Source organism: Zalophus californianus, chromosome 5 (assembly GCF_009762305.2).
Source record: "Zalophus californianus isolate mZalCal1 chromosome 5, mZalCal1.pri.v2, whole genome shotgun sequence".
NCBI lineage: Eukaryota > Metazoa > Chordata > Mammalia > Carnivora > Otariidae > Zalophus > Zalophus californianus.
The window spans coordinates 60,787,579-60,806,337 of NC_045599.1; the positions used below are offsets into that span (position 1 = coordinate 60,787,579).

Below are 18,759 nucleotides of genomic sequence, written 5' to 3' on the forward strand. Positions count from 1 at the left end.
CCTTCTAAGTCTTAAAATCAGAAAGAGTGAGTTGTCCCAATTTGTTCTTTTTCAGCATTATTCTGTGTCCTCTTTTTTTCCATATACACTTCAGAATTCTGAGTTTCCTGAGTCCTACAAAATAGCTTGCTGGCATCTTGATTGGGTTTGCATTGAGAACTGACATCTTAACAATATTGAGTCTACCTATCCCTGAAAATGGAATATATCTCCATTTATTTAGATCTTCTTTGATTTTTTTAATCAGTATTTTGTAGCTTTCCACATATAGGTCCTGTATATATTTTATTAAATTTATACCTAAGTATTTAATTTTTTCAGGTGCTATCATAAATGGCATTTTTAAAATTCCAAATTCCAGTTGTTCTTTGCTCATATATAGGAATGCATTTGATTTTTGTTTATTAACCTTGTATCCTACGTCCATGCTGTATTCACTACTCTATTTCGAGAGGTTAGTGTTTGGGGATTTTCTACATTGAAAATCATGTCATTGCAAATAGAGACAGTTTTATTTCTTCTTTTCCAAATGGTGTACTTTTTATTCACCTTTCTTCTTGCACTAGGAGGGTTTTCAGTACTATGTTGAAAAGGAGTTGTGAGATACCTTTCCTTGATCCCAGTCTTTGGTGGGAAGGCGTCCAGTTTCTCATCATAATGTATGTTAGCTGTAGGTATTTTGTAAATATTCTTCATCAAATTGAAAAAGTTCCCCTCTGCTCATAATTTGCTTAGAGTTTTTATCATGAGTAGGTATTGGGTTTTGTCAGATGCTTTTTTTTTTTTTTTTGCATCAATCGATATGATTATATGATAATTCTTTAACCTGTTGATATGGTAGATTATATTGATTAATTTTCAGAGGTTGAACCAACCTTGCATACCTGGATAAATCCCACTTGGTTGTCATGTATAATTCTTTTTATACATTGTTGGATTCTACTTGCGAATATTTTGTTGAGGATTTTTATGTTTGTGTTCATGAGCAGTATTGGTTTGTAGTTTGCTTTTCTTGTAATGTCTTTATTTGGTTTTGGTATTAGAGTAATGCTAGTCTTATAAAGTGAATTAGGAAGGGTTCCCTCTGCTTCCTTTTTCTGAAAGAAATTATGAAATATCATTTCTTCCTTCCTTAAATGTTTGGTAAAATTCATCAGTGAAGCCACCTGGATCTGGTGATTTGTTCTGTGGAAGGTTACTAATCATTGATTCCATTTCATTAATACAGGGCTGTTTGGGTTATCTGTTTCTTCTTGTGTGAGTTTTGGTAGCTTTTGTCTTCTAAGGAACTGGTTCATTTCATCTGATTATCAAGTTTTTGGGCATAGAGTTGTTAATAATATTCCTTTATTTTCCTTTAGTGTCCATAGCATCCAGTTATATTCCCCCTTTCTTTCTGATATTGGTGATTTGTGTTTCTCTCTTTTCTTGATTAGCCTAGTTTATTAATTTTACTGATTTTTTTTTTTCAAAGAAAAGAGTTTTTGGTTTCAGTGTTTTTTTTTTCTGTTTGTCTATTGTTTTCCTGTTTTTAATCTTATTGGCTTCTGTTCTATTCTTTGTCATCTTTGCTTCTACTTGTTTTGCTCTTCTTGCTCTCCTTTTTCTAGTTTCCCAAGGGAGAAGCTTAGATGATTGACTTTTAGATCTGTCTTTTTTTAACCTGTGCACTTAAGTTATAAATGCCCCTCTAAGCACTGCTTTCACTGCATCCAACAAGCTTCACTTGAATTTGAGATTTTTGCTATCACTTTCCATGATGACTTTTTCCCCCTCCATATGTTCTTTATTTATGGCTTCCCATTTCTGTGTCATAGTTGCATTGTTACTTTTCTGAGAATATTAATTAGTTTATTTGAAGTTTTCTTCTGTTTCCTGCATTGTCCCTTTCTCCAAGTTCCTTCTGTTTGTTTTAATGTCTATGTTTTTGTGTACTATTGTATATGTATGGTATAACCACGATTTAAAGATGGAAATAAAAGAAGTAATGTGCTTTGTTAAATTAGGATGACATACCACTGTTACTGAAGATTGTTCTGAAGTTTACCTGTTGCCAGCATAATTATTGTTCCTTTTAAGATGACCTTTTCCTAAGGGTGCTCAACCTTTGAAGTACCAAAGTTTCACTATAGAGTGGCCACTTTTGAATTTCTCATTTAAATTGCTTGGTATAATGAATTACCTGTATTTGTTGTGTTTTTCATCAATTCTAGAAAAATTCCTAGCATTATCTTTTCAAGCAAACTTGTTTCATGCTCTCTATCTTCTGTATGTGACTCCATTCTCATGTTGGATGATTTCTGCCATCCATGTCTCTTAACCTGTTATATTTTCCTCTTTCCTGTCTCTCTGGGCTGCATTTTAGGTTATTTCTTCAGTTAGGTTTTCCAGTTCATTCAGTTCTTTCTTAGCTGTGTCTAATCTGTTTAACTCATCTTTAAAGTATCCTTGTTTTTTTTCTGGACCTCAAGTGTTTTCAGTTCATGGCAACTATCTTGTAAAACCCTCTCATTTGTTCATTGTTTTTTATTCCTCACTTCCTACTCTATTCCTCACCCCAGGCAACTGTTCAGATATGCTTCGTAATGTATATCTTTTTGTTTGTATGTATATATTGCAAAATTTGTGTTTGTGTTTTACAAAAGTAACAGTATGGAACAGATTGGAAATTTTTTTTTTTAAAGATCTTTCACTAAAGACAGTGTGAGGAACATTGCTGTAGAGTGTTCCACTTTCTGGGTTTAGCTGGTTGCTTTGTTTTGATATCACCTAACTTGTCCCTCTATGCCTGAATTTCCTGTAAATATGCAGTTCTAAAAGCTTGATTAGATTCAGGTTCAGTTTTTCTGGGCAGGAATACATTATATGTGATGTTGTATCTTCTACACCAGGCACATAATGTTTGGTTCTTCCACATATATTAATGGTGAAATTGATCAGTGGAAGTCAGATGTGTTTGCCTGTTCCCACCATTATAAAGTTACCCTCCAACCTTTCATCTAACACTTTTAGAATATATTGATAACCATTGCCTAGTCTGTTAATTGCATTAAGAATTTCCAAGAGATAATTAATAAAATTTTAATAATAAAAAATTTTAATAATCCATCTGTGTTTATTAATTGGAATTCTTATCTAAAAAAACTTTCCCTCAGCAGCTACTTTATTATTCTAAAGTACATTTTGTAAATAAAGGGGAGGATAAATTATTGGCTCTTTTCCCTCAACGTATCAACTTTCAGAGTAACGAGTTTGTGCCCTGGCAGCCCTCTAATGAGTGGTGGTGTTTTTGTTTTTAGTATCATTATGATCTCTTGGTTTTTTATCTATTTGATTTGTGTTCAGTCCTTTGCAGCCTTCATTCATTTGATGTTTGGTTGTCCCATTTAAGACAGTAGGAGCCCCCCCTTCAACTAGGCTCCTCTGTCCTTTTGATTTTATCCCTTTAGTTACCGATAGATTCCTTTAAGGAGTCTCAGGCTCATTTGTGGAGTTCTTGAGACAGATCAGAGGTTTATCTACTTTATTCATAAAACTAACCTTTTTGTACCTCTCTTGTATGTTCATTTTCTATTTCTTTAACTCCTGCTCTCAGCTTATTAGTCTTTAATCTTCTGTTCTGAATATAAGCATCTAAAGCTCTAAGCATTTGAAGTACCACTTCTGCTGAATCCCACAAGTGTTTGTATGAAGTATTTTTACTTGTATGTAGTATATTTTATATTATTGTATTATATATTTATATTTGGTATATGGTACTTACAACTTTTTTTAGCTTTCAATTATGAATTCTTCTTTGTCTTATGTAACTTAAGTAACATGAGTTACTTAGATAAGTCTTAAAATTTACAGTAGTGTATGTATGTATGTAATGTTGTTAGAGTTGGTTTTCATGTCATTTTGTATATAAGGAGGCAGTTTCCCCAACTAAATTGTAGATTCCTCAAGGCAATTTATTTGTGTCTTTTTCCTGACTATGTTTCTTGGTATTCAGTAGATGGCATTATATTTATATGTTAGAGAATTAAATGAACTATCATAACTTTTTATTTTCTAGGCATATAAGGATTAAACTCTGAATAAGTCTACAAGTAGGATGGACAGTTATTTTAAAGCAGCAGTCAGTGACTTGGACAAACTCCTTGATGATTTTGAACAGAATCCAGGTTTGTTGGTTTTTAATTTTTGCTACTAATGGAATTTTTAAGTGTCTGTGATTCAGTTATCCCAGATATAGAGTACTCTTAGCAAAATTTAGTTTCAGTTTTGGTCACATGGTTATATTGTGTAAGTTCACATTTCATTATAATATACTAGTCTATTCTTATACTGAATAGAACCAATAGCCAGAAATAGAAGTAAGGAAACTAGAAGTTTTCTCTACAGATACAAATTTAACTAAAAGAAAGACCTTTAAAATGAACATGAGCCAGCTAAAAGCAACTTGAAAACTTTACATAAATTGGTATTTCATTAATATGAGAGACGTTTCATTATCAGCTGATAATGAAGACGAGGAAACTAGAGAGAGAGAGACCCAAGAAGTTATATTGTTTTTCAGCTCCTCCTCAGTCTGGTTTTTATAATGCAACTGAGTTATTTTAGGTGGAATTTCTATCACATTGTAACATCTACACTGAAAAGTAAAAACCCTAAGTAGTTTAAATCTAAATAAAAATACTTTTGGAGGTTATCATTTTGTAAGAGAGTAGCCTATTTCTGATCTAAACAAAAGTTTAGTTAGTTTAGGAGTCTTAAAAAACATATTTGTGATAATTTTGCTTTGGCTTCCTGAATAACATTATATCTCTATTTTAACTAGATGAACAGGATTATCTCCAGGATGAGCAAAAAACATTTGATTCTAACCACTGTTCAGTTTCTTCAGAGTTGGCTTCCTCACAACTGACTTCACTGCTACCAAAGGATCAACAGTGCATTAATTGTTGTGCCTCATCAGAAGCATGCTGTGAAACAAATCAGATTTCCCTGAACAAAATGCTTGAGGAACTAACTTCCATACAAAATGAAAAAAATGTAACAGGACTTGATCTCCTTTCTTCTTTGGATGGTGGCACTTCACATGAAATCCAGCCTCTCTATATGGGACGATGTAGTAAACCTGTCTGTGATCTGATAAGCGACATGGGTAACTTAGTTCATGTAACTAATAGTGAAGAAGATATTAAACAGTTATTGCCAGGTGATTTTAAGTCTAGGGCAGATTCTTTGATTGGATTGGATTTATCTTCAGTGTCAGAAACTCTTTGTGCTTCTTCAACAGACCGTGGTAATAATACTGTCAGAGAGGAACAGAATGATGTCAACTCTGAATTACAAAACAGAGAAATTAGTGGAGTTGAAGAATTGGTTATAAAAGTAGATACAACACCTTCAGATTCATGTAATTACAGTGTAAAAGAGAATTTAAAGGATAAAAAGATCTCTAATCAGTTAGAACCAGTTGTTGATTTTAACATGCCATCTGCTTTGACTCAACAAAGTTCCGAAATGTTTGATGCCAAAGAAAGCCTACAACACAAGGACCAGCCATGTGAGTTACTGAAAGCCGATAAATGTTTGGTAAAAGAGGAAGTAGATGTGGCAGTCATAGCTGCCACAGAATGTTTAGAAGAAGGAGACCACACAAGTGCTTTGCCTTGCAGTTTTCCAAAAAATGAAGATTTATACTTAAATAATTCAAATGCAAAAGATGAAAGTTTCAAATTACCTGACTTTTCCTTTCAGGAAGATAGAACTGCTATAGTTATAAAACAAACTGCAAAAGAAGGCTCAAGAGATGTAGATCTTAAAGATAATCAAGATGTAATTCAAGATTCCTCTCCAAATCCACATGTTTCAGGTGAAGAGATGTACTCCTCACTGACCTGTCTTCCAGTACCTGGGTCTTTGTGTGGATCATTAATTGAAAGTAAAGTGCATGGTGATTGTTTACCACAGAATGAACATATAGATAATATACAAGATGCAGTGCCAGCACATGAAGAAATACAGAAGAGCGTTATTCTGGGTGGGGAACCATGGGAGGAGACTGATCTTTTGAAACAAGAAAAATGTAAAAACATAATTGAACAGGTTGGAAATAGAAAGGTAGAGTCCAACCAAATGGTAATCAGAGTTGAGTCTTTGGATCATCCTGGTAACACAAACTCTTCTATAGCTACAGAATCTCAGATGGAGCTTTCTGGTGCTAATGCCCCAGTGTTTCCTGATCATTGTGAAGGTCTCTCTTTTTCAAGCAATGATATTGATGGGCAAGACTTAGATTACTTTAATATTGATGAGGGCATGAAAAGTGGTGCACTAATTAGTGATGCTGAACTTGATGCCTTTCTGACTGAACAGTATCTTCAGACTAGTAACATAAAATCGTTTGAAGAAAGTGTAAATGACTCAAAATCTCAAATGAATCAGATAGACACGAAAGGCCTAGATGATGGGAGCATCAATAATATGTATTTCAATGCTGAAACAGGTGCTACTGGAGAAAGTCCTGGCATTAATATGATTTGTGAAACAGTTGATAAACAGAATGCAACAGAAAATGGTGACCTTTCTTTAGGGGAAGAAAGTACAATTCCAGTTGAACAAGGGTTATCTAACAGTAAATCTGAGATTACGAATGAATTATCAGTCTCTGATATTAACAATCAGTCTGTTCATGTTGGAGGGGCCAGACCAAAGCAGTTGTTTAGCATTCCATCAAGACCAAGGGGTTCAAAGGAACCAAATAAACCAGATGTTCCAAATATGCCTGAAAGTGAGCCCAGCATAGCAAATACGATTGTTCCAACCACTTGTACTACCGATTCTACAATAGATCCTCAGGTTAGCTTCAACTCTAATTACATTGATATAGAAAGTAATTTTGAAGGTGGATCCACTTTTGTAACTGTGAATGAAGAATCTGTACCTGTAAACACTTGCAAAGAAGGCCTGGTTTTGGGCCAGAAACAACCTACTTGGGTTCCTGATTCAGAAGCTCCAAACTGTATGAACTGCCAAGTCAAATTTACTTTTACGAAACGGCGACACCACTGCCGAGCATGTGGGAAAGTAAGTTTAAAAATCTTTGTCTTTTATTCTTTCGAGACATTTTAAGTGAAAGTGAAATTTAATGTGACAGAAAATCTGATGAATAGATAATTAAAAGTTTTGGATAGTTTAAAATCATTTTTCACTTACATGGAAATATATAAGGCACTGTCATTTTATAGATTGCTTGAGGGTGAATAAATGTCACCTTGTCATGAGTATGATGTACTGGGAAATGAGGAATGCTAATTACTAGTTTTTGTGAAATCTAAGAATATGTCTTTATCCCTCTAACATTAACACATGAGATGTCCCAAATTCAGTAATATACCCCTGTATCATTGAATTAATTTCAAGACCACTCTGCAGTTAGTGTTATAGTCTATATCTAAGGAAACATTGGGGAGTGGGAAGCAAATTGGCTGCCACAAGGTTCAGAATGCTGAAGCTGACCTTGTTTGCATTCTGACTGCCTTGTCTATAAACTCTAAGGGTTGCCTAGAGAAATAACATTGCATTTTTTATTCAGCAATTTTTAGTATTATGTTGGTCTCAGATCAGCCCTCTTCTCTTTTAGAAAAATAATAACATTCTGCTTTTAAAAGTTTTAAATAAAGGACCACAGAAAACTTTTTAATTATAAACCTATTCATTAAAGAAAATTTTTGTTCTTTTCCAATTAGCAGAATTGATTTAGAGGAATTCTCCTTGTCAGAGATATGATTTTAAATTGCAGAAACCTCATTGAAGTAAAACAGATAGAGTCATTTTAATAACTGCCTGTGATTATAATGATTAGAAAAATTATTTATATAATCAGAAAAATGGTGTTTGGTTAATTAGATTTTTGGCTCCTCTCCCCCTGCCTTCCATAGGTATAAATGTGCTTGACACAAAACCAAATTTGATATTTTATTCTTTATAGGTATTTTGTGGTGTCTGTTGTAATAGGAAGTATAAACTGCAATATCTAGAAAAGGAAGCAAGAGTATGTGTAGTCTGCTTTGAGACTATTAGTAAAGGTGAGTATTAACCTGACATATTTTCTTCCAGTAATTGAATATATCTTAAAAACAATTGGATTGTGACAAAGATAAACTTCTTTATTTTCTTAAGGCGAGGACCTAGTGTTGACTTATCTGGCTTAGGTGGGACATCCCACGGCTTGGTTTCTCTTCTTTTTGTTCTACTCTCACAATTAATACTACCAGTCTGGAAAGGAAGCATTCAGTTTCTGGAGTGGCAGTTCATTAACTTTTAACAGGTACCAAGTCCCTAAATGCTGCATTTCATCTGCCTATTTGTTTTGTCATCATCATTGTCATCTTTATCATCCTAATCTAAACATTTATAGAATACTTAACAATAAGTAGAATTCAGTGTTATAAATTAATAGCATAAGGCAAGATAATAGTTCCCACCTTTTTGGAAAATACACCCTAAGATGGGAATACAAAATAAGGTAATAATATTTATGATTTTATAGATAAGTTCGTAGGACTGTCACAGTATTGGCACATTTTTGTCTCATATATTTTTTTCCCTTCTCAATTTTAGAATTTTGTTTGTATGTATTTCCCATTGTTTCTGGCTCCCTAGCTTAGCTACTACCATTATCAGCAATTATCTTGGTGGTCTTATTTGTGTTCTCACAGAGTGTGTGTGTGTATGTGCATTGTATTGTGTGTTTTTTTTTTCCCCTCAAATACACATTTGCTCTTTTGAGTACTTCTTGGCATTTTCCCAAAGATTTGTTCACAGTTTAATTCCCAGCAAATAGTACTTGGGACTTTTCAATACTCGACCTGTATACTAGCTCAGGTATTGCTTCCTGTTAGCCAGGAGAATAAATACCTGATAATAATTTGTTTTTCTCTTTTGAATGAAGATAACTTTTTTCAGCAATTCTCCAAAAAGCTCTGATGTGAGTCTATTAGCCTGAGGTAAGCTGCTTTTCTCTCTGCTGTTGACCTCTGCTCTGGAAGATAATAGAGTGTAAACTTTTTATATTTCCATCTTACCACCATTGTTTATGAAGAGGTTAGTTTAAGACTCTATAGTTGTTTTGTTTTTTCCTGTGCTATTTCAGTAGCCTAGAAGCCTGCTGGAGCTGTTAGCAAGACAACCTGCTGGAATTCAGAAATATGAGAGCAAGTTCCCATAATAATCCTCTCTCCCCACTTGAAAAATAAATAGCCATGAAGATCTGAAACATTTGAGTTAACAGGTCAGATTTTTGGGTGAACATTAAAACATTTTGATGGTAAGGTTCCAGGAGAGGAGAAGATACAGTCATTAAAGAGACTCAATAGGATGTTGAGATCATGCTTTGGTTTATCAAAGAAAATACCTTGAAATGAATATGGTGATCTAGTTATCTGTTTTATTTATAGTGTTATGATATAGCAGGTATTTGCACTTATGGTTCTGTTTTTTTTATAAAACTTTTTTTTTTTTTTTTATTCATGAGAGACAGAGAGAGAGAGAGAGAGAGGCAGAGGAAGAAGCAGGCTCCCAAGGAGCAGGGAGCCTGATGCGGGACTCGATCCCAGGACCCTGGGATCATGACCTGAGCCGAAGGCAGACACTTAACCATCTGAGCCACCCAGGTGCTCTGCACTTATGGTTCTGTTTAACACTAATTTATATACCACAAAAAAACAAATACAAGTTATTTTAATATCAGCCTTAGGGTTGAAGATGGTAGAAGTGATCATTTAAAATAATGTTATTAGGGGCGCCTGGGTGGCTCAGTCGTTAAGCGTCTGCCTTCGGCTCGGGTCATGATCCCAGAGTCCTGGGATTGAGCCCCACATTTGGCTCCCTGCTCAGCAGGAAGCCTGCTTCTCCCTCTCCCACTCCCCCTGCTTGTGTTCCCTCTCTCGCTGTGTCTCTCTCTGTCAAATAAATAAGTAAAATCTCAAAAAAAAAATAAAATAATGTTATTAAATAAGATGAGAAAGATGGCACAAGGGTTGTAAGACAAATTCCATGAAGGATTAAAAAAAATAGTTTAATTAGAGATTATAGATAATGAGGAAGTTGTGCTGAGACTGTGTAAGTTTCAGGGAAGCCTGCATGTGAGTGCCATTAGGTAGATTTGGGGCAAGTTGGACATTACTCAAAACCTGGAGTAAGATATATGGATTTTATTTGGTGAGTTGAAGCCATTTCATGAGAGTGCTATCATTCAGTGGCACTTAAGGAGGATTACTTTAGCAGTGGCGACATTTAGAGTAGATTGGTTTGGAGAAATGAGGGGAGAGCTACCAGTGCTGTTCCATGTCATTTGGATGAAACATCATTCAGCAATATTCAAGCAGTTTTTTGCATTTTGGAGCTCCAGTTGTGAAGAGAATACACTCCTGTTCTCATGGAGTTTATTATTTCATGGAGCTTAGGAATGTGGGCAGAGGTGGACAGTAAGCGAAGAGAATATCAGATGGTGATAATATCCTAAATTAAAGTAAGAGAGTGTAAGAGGGATAGATAGTAACAGATTGGTGGCAAGAGGTAGTATTTTTTTTTTAAAGATTTTATTTATTTATTTGACAGAGATAGTGAGAGCAGGAACACAAGCAGGGGGAGTGGGAGAGGGAGGAGCAGGCCTCCCGCCGAGCAGGGAGCCTGATATGAGGCTCCATCTCAGGACCCTGGGGTCATGACCTGAGCTGAAGGCAGATGCTTAATTGACTGAGCCACCCAGGTGCCCCAAGAGGTAGTATTTTTTAATGGTAGGTAGAGTTAGGCTTTATGATAATCTGACATGTGGGCAGAGACTTGGAAGTGAGAGAATAAAGCTATGTGAGTATTTATAGGAAGAACAGTCCAAGTGGAGAGAACAGTAAGAGCAAAGTCTACACTAGGAGAGTGCTTGCTTGACTTGTTGAAGAACCAGGAAGCCTGGATGGCTGGATCATAATGAACAAGTGGGATAGTAGTGAGAGATGAGGTCAGAGAGAGAGCTAAGTAGGAAGGCAGAGGAGGTAGGGCTATAGACTATGTAGGGTTTTGTGAACCACTGTAAAAACTGAAATCTTCACTCCACTTGGGAAGCCATTAAAAGATTTTAAACAGAGGAATGATGTGATAGGATTTATGTCTTAAAGGAATCACCCTGAACTGTGTTGAAAATATACTATAGGGGTACAAGGATAAAAACAGAGACAGTCATATTAAATAAAGTCATATTTTCTTTAGTAGATAAACATATGCCAAATATAATATTGAAATAACTAATTGGTAGCTTATATTGAAGTAGAGTGCTGCCAACTGGAGTAAGGACATTATCTTTGCCAAGTGCCACATCTCTTTCTTGCTTACCCATTGATTTCTTTCTCCTCACAACTTGAAAAATAGATAATTTATAATAATTTACTTTGAAGTTCAAAAGTATTTTAATATTTTAATATTTGTTCCCCTTTCTAGCTCAGGCATTTGAAAGGATGATGAGTCCAACTGGTTCTAATCTTAAATCTAATCATTCTGATGAAAGTGCCACAATGCAGCCTCTTCAGGAGACTCAAACATCCAGTATACCTTCACCTACAACTTTACCGATCTCAGCACTTAAACAACCAAATGTTGAAGGTAACTAGAAAAAAAATGCTGTGTCTTAGACTAAAGATAATTTTTTAATGGAATTTCTAGTTTGATAAGGTTTAGTGAGGAGAGAGAGACTAGATATCAGAGGAATTCGGTACAGGGAACTGGTATATGTGTGTTAGAAGGAAGAGCAAAAGGGGCATGCTCAAGTGACTCAGAGATTACTAACTACAGGAAGCAACCATTGTTCCTAGGGTTGGAGTAATGAAAGGTGAAAGGCAGTATTCTAGAACTCAGTTCAGGAGTACTAAGAAGTGTTTGGTTCTCAGACCTGGGATTCAGGGTGTGACTGGTGTTGTGATTTCTGGGAGAATACCAAATAGCAAATGCTGGAACCATCAGGGGGCTTCATAGGATTGGTGTTCAGTGAATGAAGGAGTATTCCAGGCTTGATGGTCGGAGTACTGCAAATCACAGGGCATGCACCTATATCCGGTGGTACTGCTGCTGCAAGGATCCTGGCAGGAACGAGAAACACAATTCTTTCTCTTCCCACCTTCCAGTCTCCCACCAATGCTACCGGCAGAACGTGACCAGAGCCAACCAGCAAGGGGGTCTGGGAGTTGCACTTCCCAGACTGCAGCCTGGCATCAAAGAGCACCTTATGGAAGGGTGGGCTTGGGTTTGAGAGACAATAGGTAAATAACTGGCATATCTCCCTTTCTTTAAAAATCTGTTTTTAAATGTACATTTTACCACAATAAATGTTTTTTAAAATCTATTTACAAATTTTTGGATTCTCTGTTCTTTTTTATAATCTGTTGTAGTTTAGGACCTTGAGTAAAGCCTGTGTACATTTTTTTTTTTTTAAGATTTATTTATTTTAGAGAGTGAGAGAGTGAGCAAGCAGGGGCTGGGGCAGAGGGAGAGAGAGAATCCTGAAGCAGATGCCCTGCTGAGTGTGGAGCCCAAAGTGGGCTCGATCTCAGGAACCCGAGATTATGACCTGAGCCAAAACCAAGAGTTGGCTGCTTAAGTGACTGAGCCACCCAGGTGCCCCAAGCCTGTGTACATTTTTAAATACAAAATATTAGTCTCTAACTTGCTAGAAAATCACTGTAAATGTCAGCTAAAAACAAATTCAGATACTTCTGATAATTACTTTGGATTCAGTTTATCTCTTAATATAGCTATTTTCTATTTGTCATTATAACCTAGATAAGGAGATCAGCATATATGGTTGTATGTTACAGCTCTAAAATGAATAAATATGCTTTAAAAATATTTACATGTTCTCTTATATTGACATCCTAAATTACTAAATTATGAAAGTGTTGTAAATATATGGATACCTTATTTAGTATGTCTACCCATACTGCAAAAATGGTATGTAATTCCAATTTTATATTATGTTCTGGAAGGTAGATGTTGATCCTTTGATTTTTATATTGTCATAAAGCCATCTGACAGCTATTTTCATAACCTTCCTCTGTGGATGCTTTGTAACAAAAGAAAATAAATATTTATGCTGATATCTAGTTATTTCCTCCAAATTTGGGAGGAAAATATTAATAAAATTCAATATCCACATTATAAGAATAAAAATATTATGCTTCTCTTATTAAGTACATTAAAAATAAGAAATGACCTATTTTAAGTAAAGAATTTTAAGAAAATGACCTCTGATGCACAGTGATCCTGTTTCCTTTTTTAGACTTTTTATACTTCTTTCTGTTCTTTCCCTGTTTTTCTTTGCTTATCTGTCATGCTCCGGTCTACATTTTTCCACCTTGTGCGTCAGTCTTTAAATTTATTCATTCTTCACTCACTACTAAGTAATACAGGCTTTAAATTTGCCCCCACTGTCTTAAAGATATAACCTCTCCTGTCCACTCTTTTTCTGAGTATATGATTCCTAGGGTTACTCCTGCCTTTGTATAAATTAGGAAAAGACTTCCATTCCAGCTAGATGAATCACAAAAGGCCACTTCTCTAGGCCTTTGCAGCCCTGAGAAGGCAGGTCTTGCCAGTGGATAGCAAAAAGGTTTTGAAAACATTTCCCACTTGATTTAGTATTAAATCATTGCAATATACCAAATTCAAGTGCTTTACTTTTTAAACTGATTCTAGGATTATGCTCCAAAGAACAGAAGAGAGTATGGTTTGCAGATGGTATACTGCCCAATGGTGAAGTTGCAGATACAGCAAAATTATCATCTGGAAATAAAAGATGTTCTGAAGACATGAGTCCTCTCTTACCTGATATGCCCTTGGTAAGGAATCTAAAGAATGACTTCTTAATTTAATAACATTTTATTTTAAATATATTTCATAGTGTGATTATTAGAGTACTTTTTTTTAAAATGCTGTGAGCTTCCTAAAATGACAAACATGATGTAGTGAATATATTTTAGATTTTATCTTTTTTAATGTCAGTTTAAGGTAATGATTCTTAAACTTACTGGTCTCAGGACCCCTTTATGCTCTTAGAAGTTACTGAGAACTTCAAAGAACTATAGATTATGTGGGTTATACCTAGTGATAATTACTGTATTAAAATTAAAATTGTGTGGGGCGCCTAGGTGGCTTAGTCGGTTGAGTGTCCAAGTCTTGATCTCAGCTCAGGTCTTAATCTCAGGGTCATGAGTTCAAGGCCCACATTGGGCTCCATGCTGGGCATGAGCCTACTTTAAAAATAAATAAATTTGGGATGCCTGGGTGGCTCAGTCGGTTAAGTGTCTGCCTTCAGCTCGGGTCATGATCCCAGGGTCCTGGGATCAAGTCCTGTATCGGGTTTCTTGCTCAGCAGGGAGCCTGCTTCTCCCCCTGCCTGCTACTCTCCCTGCTCATGTGTTCTCTCTCTCTCTCAATTTGAGAAATAAATAAAATCTTAAAAAAAATAAAATAAGTAAATTTATTTAATTAAAATTGTGGAAAAAATTTAAAATTAATTTAAAAATTTGTAGTAATAGAAATAATATTTTTATGAGATATTTTAAAACAAAGTTTAGTGAGAGGAATAACACTGTTTTACATTTTTGCAAAATTCTTTGATGTCTGGCTTAATAAAAGACAAATTCTCACATCTGCTTCTATACTCAGTCTGTTATGATATGTTGTTTTTGGTTAAATTATATGAAGAAAATCCTAGGACCTCACTGACTCCCTGCAAGGGTCTTGGGGACCTCAGAGAACCCTGACCCACATTTTAAGAACCCCTGGTATAGGGAAATAGAACTGAGATTTAGTAATTTAATTTAGACTAATATTTGTTTAATGATTTCCAAACATCCAGCAAAGTATCGGACAATGTTATTTATGTTTGCAGTTACACAAATGTGCTAGGTGTTAAATAAAAGATACATAATACAGAATTCCAGCCAACTAAGAACTTTCATTGTAAAGTAGCAAAATATTCATAGAAGCTAGTATTCATATATTTAATAGGAATGCTTTTATTCAGTAAACAGATACTTATTGAGCATCTACTCAATAGTGCCAGTTACCTGGTTTATCCTGTGTGTATATATTAGACAAGATCAGAAGTATCCTGCTCTGTTTCACATACCATATAAATGTATGCTGTTTGTCAGGGTTCATGAGCTAGAATTTACAAATAGCCCTAATTACCACAAGCACCTACCCTCAATTGATATTTTAACAAAATGAAAGTTCTAAACAGCCTAATAAGTTTTACCTGAGTTCATAAATGCTTCTCATTTAATACTAACTCAGGTTTGGCCAATTTAAAAAGAAAGGGGCTTTATTGAAGCTGGTTTGAAGTGTTTATTAGTGGTTACTATTGAGGAATACACCTGCCACTCAGCTTCCTAACCATTCTCCTTCCTGCCTTCCCTCTGATCTGTCCCTTGCTACCTTTCCCCACTCAAGGCTTTTGGGCTGTTGTCAGGAGAGTTTGGTTAAACTAAGTTTGCTTACTGTGTGATATGGTACAGGTTACTGAAGTTCTCCTTGCCTCCTTTTTCTAGTCTATAAAATTAAAGTCATTAATACCTACCCAAGTATATGATACGGTAAAGCTAAACCTTACTCTTCTGAATTTAAAGGAGTAAAATGGTACTGTTTCTTGGCATATTTGGCTTTTGAAGAGTTTCTGAGCCCATTTTGGTTTTATTTATTATTAAAAAGGTATCTTTGGCTATAGAGATCAACATTTCACAGTTGAATAGAGAATATGAACTGATGGTTTTGGTTTTTTTTTTTAATTCCATATTTTACAGACAGTAAACACAGTGGATCATGCCCATTCTACAGTGGAGAAAGCAAACAGTGAGATAGGAGATATTACAAGAAATGAGATAATTCGGAGTCCTATTTCTCAGGTTCCATCTGTGGAAAAACTACCTATAAACACAGGAACTGAGGGGTTACCTACTTCTTGTTCTTTTACACTAAATGATGATGTTTTTGCAGAAGTTGAGGGACCATCTAGTCCTACTGATGTCTTAGTTCACAGCAATTTACCTGTTGCTAGTACTTCAGATTATAGGTTACTGTGTGGTATTGACAAGAATGTTTGCAGTAAGATTAGTCTTCTACCTAATGATGAGGACAGTTTGCCCCCTCTTCTGGTTGCATCTGGAGAAAAGGGATCAGGTAGGATAATAGTTATTTAAATTTTAAAAAGAAGGTTTTCTTTGTTTTTTGAAAGAATGTACTGGTGAATTTTGTGATGTATGAAATGCATTTTTTTTTTAAGCTGAGACAATTTGATTGAAATATGAACTATAGCTTGGTATCTTTAGTTTACAAAAAGTCTTGTTATGTGAAACCAAATTCTAAAAATATCTGAACTTTTGAGTTGAATGAATATGACTCATTTATCTCATCTTGAGTCCCTAATTTAGAATGAGGAAAACGTTTAATTTGACAGGGAAACTCATACACTTTTAATCCTGAAAATACTCCCATTGTGTTAGAGTTTTAACTCTATCATTTTTTTCTCAGCCTCCCCCCTCCATACCATTTTAAAGGTGCAAAGTGCCTAAAGAAGAGAGTATTGGATTGGACAGCAAACCTAGGAATTTTAGTTTCTCATCTGCTACTTAATACACCTATGACTTGAAGCATGTTATTTAATCTCTCTGGGCTTCAGTTTCCTATGTAAAAGATGAGAACCTATTTGATCTCTAAGGTCCTTTCCAAGCTGGAGATTCTGTGGCTAGCTCCCACCTCAGAGTAGTTCCCTAAGGATAGATACATCCTTGTCACCCCAGGCATTATGCTGCATCCTGCAACCTGAAATGATTGTGTTCTGTGCATGATAATATAGGGGAATGAAGTTTAGGATCTCTGTTCTGTCACTGGGAGCTATTTCATGAACCTAGCTATAATGGCAGAAATACCTTAAGCTCTGTACTTCGCATGCCATACATATTTTCCCGTTGATTGTCAAGATCCTTTTTTACACTTGGTTGGTGACATAGGGCATATGGCAGCAAGCAGTATGTACAGCCTGAGTCTAGACTACTTTAAGAGTTGTAAATTTCAGAATTTATAATTGGAGTGGCTGGCAGTCTGGAATCCACTCTGCAAAAATGTTTGTTTTAAAATTGTACAGGGGCTAAAATTGTATAAATATGCTATTTAATCAACGTATTTGTATATGTACTATATATATAATTTAATATATCAGGATTTATATGTATTACAGTGTTAATATCTTTAAGTAGAAAAGTAAAAACTAGTATATAATAGTTGTCTAGGGTATTTACTGATTTTTATGAAATAGATTTGCTTTTGTTATTAAATTTGATAAAGCCATTGGTGGATTTATAAATTTTTTTATTGCAAGCATATTTAACAGGAAGTCATATTCTAACTAATATGTTACTTTCATGATTTAGTGCCTGTAGTAGAGGAACACCCATCTCATGAGCAGATCATTTTGCTTCTTGAAGGCAAAAGTTTTCGTCCTGTTACATTTGTCCTAAATGCTAATCTACTGGTGAATGTCAAGTTAGTATTTTGTAAGTAATGATTGATCTTTCTTTGCCTAATTGGTGTATAGGATTTCTGAAATTAATTAAATTTTGACTGGCAATCATGAAAAGTAAGCAGCATTGGATGCTGATTTGTCAGCCACATATATAGATTTTGCAGACTTACACTGAGTGGGACTTCAAACCTTAAAGATTTTTACTAGTGTCCTGCATTCAGTCCTAGGTTAAGGATGTGGGCTCCTAGCTGTACCTGATGCTCATAATACAATTGACTGTATTTCATATAGCTTTTAGATAAATTGAAACTTGTTAATTAAGCAAGATTCTTGATTTAGTAGCAATAAAGACAGTTTTAAAGTAAGTGACATGTGACCTAATTAAAAGTAAGGAAGTAAATAATCCTCAGTACTCATCATTGACTCTCTCAGCTTTCATTCTCTGACAAAAACTTGATTCTTACTCACTACATTTCAGCATAATAGTGCATCTTTTAATTTTATTTATTTTATTTTTAGTTATTTATTAATTGACTCCGTAAGATAGCCTTTCATCCTTTCTCTTTTTTACATTAATCTTATACAATTCAGTTTAAAGTTTTTTTGTGAGAAGAACTTTGGGGAAACAAGGAATTTGAAAAGTTGTGCTTCATACCAAGACGACTATATTAGTTTCTTTGGTTAACAGAAGTTGACATTTATAGTTGTATGCTTTTATCACTTAAGATTCCTCAGACAAATACTGGTACTTCTCAACCAATGGACTTCATGGCTTGGGACAGGCAGAAATTATTATTCTGTTATTATGTTTGCCAAATGAAGATACTATTCCAAAGGACATCTTCAAACTATTTATCACCATCTATAAGGATGCTCTAAAAGGTATAGCATTTTATTTTGAATTGTTCCAACTGGGGGGAATGGATAAATTAATTAAAGGCATTTATGCTTTTGGCTATGCTAACTGTACTAAAGATTTATTTTGTGAAGAGATTGATGATTTCTTAAAAGATCTTAGTCATCATTTTCAGTCTCCTTAAATCTAGCATTTTATGTCATTAGTGTCTTTATACAGGATTTTTTTTAATTTTAAAAATGGAAATATATTTGTCTTCTTAATTTTTTTTTTTTTACACGTGTCTATATACTTATCTGTAGATTGGGGAGACATGATGAATTTTCACATGGTCATGCAGTAA

General features: G+C 34.9%; 1 protein-coding gene and 1 long non-coding RNA gene across 5 annotated transcripts in view; one reads left to right on the forward strand and one right to left on the reverse strand.

The window, feature by feature from the left end:
- Positions 1–18,759, reverse strand: part of LOC113928664 — a 67,389-nt gene that overhangs the window by 17,619 nt on the left and 31,011 nt on the right. The gene's annotated exons all lie outside the window — the stretch shown is intronic.
- ZFYVE16 (zinc finger FYVE-type containing 16) overlaps positions 1–18,759 on the forward strand; it is a 51,849-nt gene that overhangs the window by 9,860 nt on the left and 23,230 nt on the right. For all 3 annotated transcript variants that reach the window (XM_027604519.2, XM_027604518.2, XM_027604520.2), the window contains 8 exons: positions 4,058–4,166; positions 4,823–7,077; positions 7,982–8,078; positions 11,485–11,646; positions 13,732–13,874; positions 15,843–16,218; positions 17,469–17,591; positions 18,287–18,442. In XM_027604519.2, coding sequence (XP_027460320.2) covers positions 4,097–4,166; positions 4,823–7,077; positions 7,982–8,078; positions 11,485–11,646; positions 13,732–13,874; positions 15,843–16,218; positions 17,469–17,591; positions 18,287–18,442 — 3,382 coding nt within the window. In that variant the 5' untranslated portion in view covers positions 4,058–4,096. The remainder of the gene's footprint in view (positions 1–4,057; positions 4,167–4,822; positions 7,078–7,981; positions 8,079–11,484; positions 11,647–13,731; positions 13,875–15,842; positions 16,219–17,468; positions 17,592–18,286; positions 18,443–18,759) is intronic.